Here is a 10,529-nt window from a genome sequence, read left to right as displayed (position 1 = left end):
AACTTAATTGCTTCATGATCGCTATTACCAAGTCGTCCACCAACTTCTGTATCACAAATGACGTTTTCTTTGGTAGATAACACCAAATCTAGTATATTATTACCTCTGGTGGGCTCCCTGATATACTGATAAAGGAAATTATGTTGTACCACCTCTAGAAATTCCCTTGATTCTGCATCCCCAGTCAGATTTCAGCAATTTATCCTTGGCAGGTTAAGATCCCCCACAATTATTGTTAAGCTGGATTGTGACGCTTTCCTCACCTCCTCTCAAAGGTATTTACTATCTACTGTACTTAATTTCGGAGAACTGTAAATAGCTCCTAAGAGTAATTTCTCCCAGATGTTACTAATTTCAACCCAAACAATTTCCGTGTCCGTCTTTCATGTAAATGTAAACATTTGAAAAGGGATATGGAAAACGAGTGTGGAGAAAACGAGAAAAATGTAAATAAAATAGAAAAATAGGAAAACAGAAAAGAAACAGATTTAGACAAATGTGAAATGACAAAGAAGGAGAGAAATAAAAAGGAACAAAAGAGAACAGAGGTGACGGGATGGAGAAAAGTACATGATAATGGAAAAAAAAAAAAAAAGAGAAAATGTGAGAGTGAGGAAGACGATACACAGATGTAGTAGAACGAGTGTCATACTACCAAAGAGGACAATATCAAACACTCTGCCATAGGGTCCAGGTCATATATTATTGATGCGCTACAACATATTGTAAGTTAAATGGGTATGTTGTGGGAGAGGGGAGTACCACGCCCTGTGACTTAATGAGTGCAGGAAGCCGAATGTGTGTGCAAGTCTGTGCTTTTATTATGGCTAATCCCATCTGAGAGTTACAGTAGCAGTCACTTGACAACTGGTGGTGGACTTAGCTACCTGTGAGAGTTTCACCCACTTGTCAGCCGGCTAGCCATAGTTTATCCACCTTAGGGAGGCGTGGGCAGTCACGCCGCATACTTTAGCAGATTAGCAGGCGACCATGTGGCGTATGTTAGCAGTATTATTTGGTACGTAACATTACTCCCCCTCTCTCTCTCTCACACACACACACACACACACACACAAATAGAATAAAAAAAATCTGAGGAAACTAACATAAAAAAAATAATAATAATAATCAAGCACACCCCTGTAATACAGTTACAAAAATTCTATTACGGATACATAGAATACGATGTGCAGCCGGTACTTGGCGGCATGAATTCGCGTTAAGCAGCAGGCATGATATTCGAGTGTCTGGCAATACTGTATTGAGATGATTTGACAGGTAAGCATTTTAATTGCTTGTTTAAGTTTGACATTCGGAGTTATGCTCGGAACACAATTTACTTTATGTATTGTATGTAATAATCTGAAATGCAAAATGCAGTAAACTTACTAATATGCTCTGAAATGCCATATGAAATCATAATTATTTTCTCGGTGCTACTTCCCTTCTGGTTTATCTTCCCTACCCCTCCCATCCACGGTCTTCTTCCTTCCCTACCGCAGCCCTCCCCACTCCCTCTATCCCTACCGTCTCTCCCTTCTTTTCTTTTTTTTTCTACCGTTATAATCCCTCCTCTCCCTTGGTTTCGCTAGCCCCGTTTATCACTCTACGGTGCCATTATCCTCTTTACAAATCATTCCTTTAGTAGTGATGACCCATGTTAAAACCAGGTTTTCAGAGGATGACAACAGACTACACAAGCAAACAATTCAAGAAGAAAAATACAGTACTGACAGATATCTTCATACCGATACCTCGGTTATTGGTATTAAAACCATGATTACTTACGAAACTGACTGACACCTCGGTAAGGATATTCAGCTACTGTGACACTTCACATAGAAGCTGCAAATATTGCGTCATACACATGGAACATACCTGAAGTAAACAGTGGGAAATGAATGAATATGTTTACTTCAACTATACGCCTCGCGCAAGATTTTGTAGTATATGCTGCAGGGGGACTTGTGGCTGGTTGGTCATGGTACTGAAATGGTAATTCTGATGCAAGTTCGAATCCAGCGCAACTGTCCTGCCATAAAAAGCACCCCTGCTGCTATTCCTTCATACTGCACGAAAGTCATGAGCATGCAACAATCAAGCTACCACTGGTGGCATATATGTATATTACGTGGGGCATGAGAACTCACTTTGCTAGTGCACCACGAAAACAGGTATTGCTGAGCCTTTAGGAACGGACTCATCTGACAATATCTAGACTCCGATACATATGCAAGGATGAGTGACTGCTTACACAATATAACCCAGAACATGACATTACACCCATGCCAAGGAGAGGTAGAGGGAGCGGTGAGAGTGTGCCAGGAAGAAGAATTGGGAAGACGGGTTGAATGAGATGCTGACAGAGATTAGCATTAGAATGCAACTCTAATGCCAGACTCCAAGGCTACCTGTATCTCGGGAGTATCAGGAATAACGGAGGGGGGACTAGAAAAGGGGATGAGAAAGGAGACAACAGCATGGCAATGAAAGGGGAATAATAATGATGAAGCATGGTTGCAGCAGCGATGATAATGACACCAAATATCGTATTGATATAGAATATTAAATGTGTCGCGAATAATAAAGGAATACGGTGCAACAAGCATGGTGATGTTTTAAAAAATGAGTTTTTTTCAACAGAGGTTGCAGGGGAGATGGTATGGGGAAAGAGATAGAAAATGAGAGGAAAAGAAGGAGGGGAAGGGATAACAATTTGGGGGTGGGAATGAGGTAAGGGGGAAGACAGATTGGAGGGGAGGGACACAGGGAGGTGCAGAGGAGAGTGACCAGAAAGGAATTAACACCGAGAGTATAGTATATTTTCATACCACATTTCATGAGTTTATTGCATTCTGCATTGCAGGTGATCATTACCTACAGTACATACATAATATTGTTCCGAGCATATATCCGAATGTTAAGCATAGACACTGGCCATTAAAATGCATATCCCAACTCTTCTTCATACAGTATTGCCAGGCACTCGGGCCCATATCATACCTGCTGGCCTAACGCGAATTTATGCCGCCAGCTGTACATGGAAGTGGGGAGTAAATGTGTAACATGAGTGGTAGGCTAGGAATATGGATATGGCATAAGTGATGTACAGTAATGAAATAAAGGAAAATAAATGTTTACTGTACTGTACAACAGTAGTTAACTAACAGGGGAGCATAAAACACGGTTACACCTAGCATATCAGCATATTTCATACAGTACTGAACATTTTAAATTGGGAAGGGAGTGATCTAATGGGGAGGCTGAACAAAACCGGCCGCAGAGGGGCCAGGGAGGGGGAAGGGTGGTATGGGGCCAGGGTAGCCTACTGGTACCGGACCTGCTGGGGGCAAGGCACTGGGCGAGGGCTGGGGCTGCTGGGCCAAGGCTGGGGCTGCTCGGCCAGGACTGGGGCTGTTGGGCCAGGGATTAGCTGCCGGGCCAAGGCCCGGTGGGGCGGCGAGGGGCACCGGGGGTCCCTCTCAAACAAGGGGGACCTGGTAGTCCTGGAGGGCCAAAGCTGGGACTGCTGGACCAGGACAATGGCTGCTGGGCCAGGCTGGAGCTTCTAAGCTAGGGCTGGGGCTGCTTGGGCCTGGGCTGCTGGGACCGGGGCTGCTTGGGCCTGGGCTGCTGGGACCGGGACTGCTTGGGCCTGGGCTGCTGGGACCGGGGCTGCTTGGGCCTGGGCTGCTGGGACCGGGGCTGCTTGGGCCTGGGCTGCTGGGACCGGGTCGGCTGGAACTGGGGCGGCTGGGGTCCGGGATGCCTGGAATTGTCCAATGACTATATCAAACACTGTGTCATAGGGTCTACGTCGTATATTATTGATGCACTACAACATATTTTATGTTACAAGAGTATATTGTGGGAGAGGGCAGTACCACATCGTGTGACTTAGTGACTGAGAGTGTAGTGAGCTGAATGTGTGTGCGAGTCTGTGCTTTTATTATGGCTAATCCCTTCTGGAAGTTGGCAGTCACCTGAAGACTGGTAATGGACTTAACTTTTTTTTTTTTTTTTTTTTTTTTTTTATGCGAGGAAGAAGGAACCAAAGGCCACGGCCCGCAGTAACAGTTCCCTCCAAGAGAAAAACAAAATACAATAGAGAGCCAAATTCAAGATCCGATCATTTTGAGATGCCTGGACACACTGCGTTTGAAAGACTGGAGATCATAGGCAGCAGGAAATACAGACAGAGGGAGACAGTTCCAGAGTTGACCTGTTGCATAAATGAAAGACTGGGAGTAACGGTTAACTCTTGCATTAGAGAGTTGGACAGAAAAGGGATGAGAGTTTGCTGCCAGACGGGTGCTACGCGCCCGTCGTAGAGGTGGAGGAATGCAAGCAGACAGTTCAGAGGAGCAGTGACCATTAAAGTAGCGATAGAAAAGAGATAAAGATGCAACAGTGCGGCGAAGAGACAGAGGTTGAAGGGAGTCAGTAAGAGGAGGAGAGTTAATGAGACGAAAAGCCTTTGACTCCACCCTATTGAGAAGAGCTGTATGTGGGGAGCCTCCCCACACATGAGAGTTGTACTCCACACAGGGGCGGATAAAACCTCTGTATAGAGTCAACAATTGTGCAGGGGTAAAGATCCCTCCTGGGATCTAGCAGTCACTTCACAGCCGAAGGTGAGCGAGTTTCACCCACTTGTCAGCCGGTTAGCCGAAGTTATTCCAGCTTAGGGAGGACTGAGTAGTTGCACCGCATACCTCAGTGGATTAGCAGGCGATCACATGGTGTACTGTAGTGTACTGTATATTACCAATATCATGTGGTGCGTACTCAGATAAGGGAAGGATTTAAGAAAGAAGTAAACTCTGAGAGGGTGTGAGTGACGGGTAGGTAGGAAAGAGGCAAGGCAACCAGAATGGTCGGAGAGAAATAATAATGGAGGAAGGCGAAGAAAGAAAATAGATGAAGAACAGTGGAATAAGGGGATGGGAAGCAAAAGGCAGGAGAGAAGGATGGAAGAAAGAAAAAGAATAAATGTGTGGGAGACGAAAAAGAGCAGTAGAGATTTTGTAACACGGGAAAGAAAAAACAGACTAGAGAGAAGGGGAGTATGATGAGCGACAAGGAATAGGAGTGTGTATGTAAGTATATGTATGTATGAGCAATTAAATCATTAAATAACAAGTGATTCATAGATATCCTGATATCCACAAGGAAAAGGAAACACGAAATATCCCGAGCGCTTTCGTGTATTCACATCTTGAGGGAAGAGCCCTCGGGATATTTTGTGTTTCCTTTTCCTTGCAGATATCAGCACATGTATCTATGTTTGTCTATCTATCTATCTATTGCCAGACGCCTTAATCTCGTAAGGAGTGGCCACAAACAAATCGCCTCCATGTCGCCCTGTCCCCAGCCATTTCATTGCCCTCCTCCCAGCCCACACCCCCCTCTGTCATATACCTCCCCACTACAACCCTCCATCTCATCCTTGGCCTCCCCCTCCACCTCACTCATATACCCCTCTTCTCGTTAGTCTCTTACTCTCCATCCTCTCCACATGGCCAAACCACCTCAGTGTATTTCTCCTATGGCTTTCGATCACAGCCACCTTCACACCACAACGCTCCTTCATTTCCTCATTTGACTGTCTCTCCATGTAACTCCACATGCTCCTCTCTAATAACTCTCTTTCCACTGCTCTCATTCTTGACTTGTGTCCTTCCAACAACGTCCAAGCTTCATTTCCATACGTTAGAGTGGGTGTCACAATACTATCATGCAGCAACTTTTGTACTTCCACGCTCGTTCCCCTATTTCTTATCACTGCATTCAAAGAACTAGCAACCTTTCTTTCCTGTTGTGCTCTTTCAAGCACTTCATCCTCCAAACTTCCATCCTTACTCATCACACTACCCAAGTATTTCAATGCACTCACATTTTCAATTTCTTCATCCTTCAACCTCACTGTATATTCAGTGGCTTCATTTCTCTCGAAGACTATAACTTTGCTCTTCCCTACATTCACCTTGAAATTACCTTGAAATTCTGTGTGTGTGTGTGTGTGTGTGTGTGTGTGTGTGTGTGTGTGTGTGTGTGTGTGTGTGTGTGTGTGTGTGTGTGTGTGTGTGTGTGTGTGTGTGTGTGTGTGTGTGTGTGTGTGTGTGTGTGTGTGTGTGTGTGTGTGTGTGTGTGTGTGTGTAACTTTAATGTTTAGGTATATATGATTCATAATGTTTCTCGTCTTTCATTTTAATGGTGCTATTTCCTGTGTACAGGCTCTGATGATGAAACGTTTATATTTCGAAACGTTTGTCAGAAATAAACATGATGTGGGTCTGACCTACGGTAGTGTTCCTGTTCCTTATATCGATAGATAGATAGATAGATAGATAGACAGACAGATAGACAGATGGATAGCTATTGATAGATAGATGGATAGACAGACTGACCTACTGATTCACAGATATGGTGGTATGGGAAACAGGTGACTAGAAATGTGTATTTGTACATACGGATCGATAGATAGATGGATAAACAGATAGACAGAGACAGATAGATACGGTGGTTTGGGAAAGCCGCCAGACTTGAAATATGTATATGTATATTAAGAGATAGATATACAGACATGGATGTGGTGGTTTGGGAAACAAGTGATTCGAAATATGTATATGTATATAGACAGACATAGATAGATAGATAGGTAGGCAGATAGTTATACAGGTTGACAGACAGATATATAGACAGATAAAGTGACTGCTTGAAAGATAAGATAAATACAGAAATATAAGGCAGGATATAAAAGGAAAGAGACGGACCGAGAGGGGAAAGAAAGAAAAGAAGATGTGGAGAAATGGGAATGAAATATACTAGTACTCCTATAGAGGACTCAGAGAAGTGAGAAAAGGACGGACACTGGTAGGAAGTAGTGAACTGCAAAGACAACGCGGGAAACGCCATGCACAGAAGAGGAAAAGGAAGAAAATAAGAACAACAAGAAGGGGTACAAAGTATGAGGTCTGCCAAGTGAAGAAGGAGGGGAAGAACGAGAAAGTGTAAGATGAAGTGAAGAGCAAGCTGAGAGAAATAAGGGAGAGAGGGCAGGAGGGGGGGGATATAATGAAACTGGGAGACAAGGAAATCTGGTTAAGAAAGAGGGAGAGACAGAACTGGAAACAAGAGCAAAATTAAATATAAAAAAAAATAGACAAAAGGAAATGAGCTACAAAACTAACTTCAGATTTAGTCATTACTGTAAGTAGTCATATTATACTGATAATTCGTTTATTCTTTCCTGCATAAAGGTTCCAACATGCTTGCATGCGTAGTTCTTGGTCACTTCATGGCGGCTGTCTACGGTGCTTGATCTCTAGCAACCTCTTAGTTAGTCCGTTATCCCTGAGGTCACACTGTCGCAATCTATGACCTCTTCCCAGGTCTTTTCGGTCTCCCTTTCGCAACTCTGCTCCCAGTATTCACGCCTTTCACCCTCAGCACCCAGCTGTCATTCTCCATCCTCTTCCACATCCCCAAACCATATCAATCTACCCTTTCTCATCACAACGCTAATGTAATTTTATTCAAGTCCCACTCTTCCTCTCAACTCTTAACCTACAAAGGACGCACTACACATCCATCTGATCACTATCGTTGCTGTATGTATGAGCCTACGAATATTCTCTCCCTTTACTTCCCAGGTCTCATTATCTTACAGCATTATGCTCAAAAATATGGTGTACGCAAAGGCCCCTCAGCATGGAAGGAGAATCCTCTTAATGTCAGGCAAGGCAACAGCTCCCTGAACTTCCTCGAACCACTCCTTACCCTTGCCAGAGAACTAGCTCCAGCCCCCACCTACAGCGTGTAACATGTCAACTAAATTCTTCCACACAATCGAAAAGTCTCCAGTGTGTTTAGTCCTTTCACACTTGGCAATCTCTGCATGCTGTCCCCGACACGCTGTATACACAAAATCAACATTATTTCACAATTTACCTCTAATACCACTACATTTTTTTTTTTTTTTTAATAAATAACAGAACGGAGGAAGGAAAAACAAATGGGTAAAAAAAAAATAATCCATACACCAGATTACTGGTGTCCTCTGTTCATAAAATATCTGTTACAATTAGACTTGAACAGTTGTGGGTTGAAATTTGGAGGAAAACAACTCTGGGGAAGCGAGTTCCAGAGAGATGCAGTTCGGGGAATGAAAGAATTCTGATAGGCAGAAGTTCTGCAATATGGTTGAGTGACATTCCAGTCATGAGCGCTACCAGATGCCCGTGTAGCACGAGGGAAGGCATAGAGAGGTGGCACCATGGACGCAACTTCGTCTGAGCATTTGCCAAAAAAATATCTGTAAAATAATGCAAGGGAGGCAACATTCCTTCTTACTTGCAGGGGAGGTAGTTTATATGTAATGGCAGGGTTGTTAATGATTCTAACAGCTTTATTCTGAATTTTGTCTAGTTGTCTTAATGCAACCTCTCAACAACCATTCCACAAGGGTGAGCAATATTCAAGCTGAGAGCACACATGACTCTTATAAATTATAGCTAACTGCTCATCAGCGCAGAAGTTACGGACTCTGTACAATAATCCAAGTTTCTTTGAGGCTGTTTTAGCAAGTGATCTGACATGAGAGGTCCAGCTTAGGGCACTGTTAAGTGAGACACCAAGAATTTCAATACTTTTGGAGATGGGAATATTAGTAGCACTGAAGGTAATGTACGAATCTGGCAATATCTGTCTATTAGTAAACTGTATATATTTAGTTTTACTAGCATTAAAAGAGACAAGGTTGTTTTGTCCCCATTCACTGATTGTAGATAAATCTTGATTTATGGAGATGGCTGTACTGAGTTGAGAGGTAGAGATATTAGACTTTGTAAATGGATGTCTGAGTGTGAATGAACTATGTAGTGTTGAGTCATCTGCATATGAGTGACAGATAAGAGATCATTAATATGAACCAGAAATAGGGTTGGCGCCAGAACTGATCCCTGCGGCACGCCAGCGTTAACTGAGTGGAAATTCGAATATACGTCATCTACTTTTACTCTTATTTTCCTGTCACTAAGATAAGAAGAAATCAAAGGAACAAAAGACGTTAGTCCATAGCAAGGGAGTTTGGACAGCAGGGAACGGTGCCATACTCTGTCGAAAGCTTTAGAGATATCAAGAGCTACTGCATGAGTTTCTCCAAAAAGATCAATTGATTGATGGATGGTAAGAGTTAAGAGATTGAGTATGTCAATGGTGGATCTTTCGTGGCGAAAACCGTATTGTCTATCACTAATTAAGTTGTTGGATTCAAGATGTTTAACAATATGCTTATTAATTAAAGTTTCACATACCTTACCAAGAGAAGATGTGACAGCTATTGGTCTGTAATTGGAGGGGTCAGACGAACTTCCTTTCTTCGGAACTGGGTGGATATTGGCTTCTTTCCATGAATTTGGGAATAAAGAAGTACGTATGCATAGTCTGAATAATTTAGCTAGGACAGAGGCAAGTTCAGGGGAACACTTTTTCAAAACAATTGGCGGAATTCCATCTGGGCCTGGAGCTTTGTTGGTAGGTAAATTGTCTAGGATGGATTTTACGTATCTTGTCTGTATTTTAAGTGGGGCAATTTCGGGAGAATCAAGTTCCAGTACTGAGACATTCTGGCTGGTATCATCTATGGTAGAGTTTCTGGCAAAGGTACTAGCAAAGATATCTGCTTTCCCACGTGGGTCATTTGTAATATTGCCATCTGAAGATTTTAGTGGGGGAATGGATGATGACTTGTTAAAGTTATTATTGAAAGAATTAAGAGTTGACCAGAATATTCTATTGTCATTAGGGTTGTTAAGTAGTTTTGATGCTTGCTTTTGAAGAAAGTTTGATTTAGATAGGTTTAATACAGATTTTGCATGATTTCTAGCAATTTTAAATTGGGAGAGTGATTCAGATGTTTTTGATTTTAAGTAAGAGTTATATGCTAATGACTTTTGGGCTGTTGCTCTGGCACAACTGCCATCAAACCGTTTTGGAGAGTTGGATCTTTTAGTGAATTGTTGACTTGGTATGAATAAATCCATACCAGCTAGTATTAAGTCGCAAATGTGGGACTGGGTAGAATTGGGATCACTAGAGAAGAAAGACTGCCATGGAATATCAGCAAGATAATTTCTAAATCCGTCCCAGTCTGCCCTGTGAAAGTGCCATCGGGTCACCCTGACAGGTTCAGACAGGTGAAAGAATTGATGGTATATGTTAGAATGGTGGAGTTACCTGCAGTGTGTGGGCGTGAAGGTAGTGGGGGATCAACCCAAAGGCAGTACAAGCACGTCTGGTCATTTTCTAGGGTTGTCCTGATGGGGCGAATGCGATCTTGATCTTCTTGGACGGCAAATACTAGGCCATCCTTCACCATCGTCTTGATGCGCTGACTCATCTCCAGGAGGTTCTCAACCTGTGGACAGTAACAGTACATTAGCAAATGTGGAAAGTGTCCGTATAGTAGTACGTGTGGATACTTTCAATTCATTATTACATGTCAACAGTGTCAATATATTATACGG

The 10,529-nt window shown here is 42.9% G+C and overlaps 1 protein-coding gene across 1 annotated transcript in view; it reads right to left on the bottom strand.

Annotated features, from left to right (window-relative positions):
• Positions 1–2,927: 2,927 nt before the first annotated feature.
• LOC145393656 (uncharacterized) overlaps positions 2,928–10,529 on the bottom strand; it is a 29,904-nt gene continuing 22,302 nt past the window's right edge. Inside the window, exons 6-7 of the mRNA XM_080267713.1 lie at positions 10,240–10,420; positions 2,928–3,769 (exon numbers count right to left, since the gene is read on the bottom strand). Of these exons, the coding sequence (XP_080123839.1) occupies positions 3,483–3,769; positions 10,240–10,420 (468 nt within the window). The 3' untranslated portion in view covers positions 2,928–3,482. The remainder of the gene's footprint in view (positions 3,770–10,239; positions 10,421–10,529) is intronic.

The sequence above is a fragment of the Coenobita brevimanus genome, chromosome 3 (genome assembly GCF_032717465.1).
Source record: "Coenobita brevimanus isolate Jiangsu-jjx chromosome 3, ASM3271746v2, whole genome shotgun sequence".
NCBI classification, from domain to species: domain Eukaryota; kingdom Metazoa; phylum Arthropoda; class Malacostraca; order Decapoda; family Coenobitidae; genus Coenobita; species Coenobita brevimanus.
This window is presented reverse-complemented; position numbering and strand designations above follow the sequence as displayed.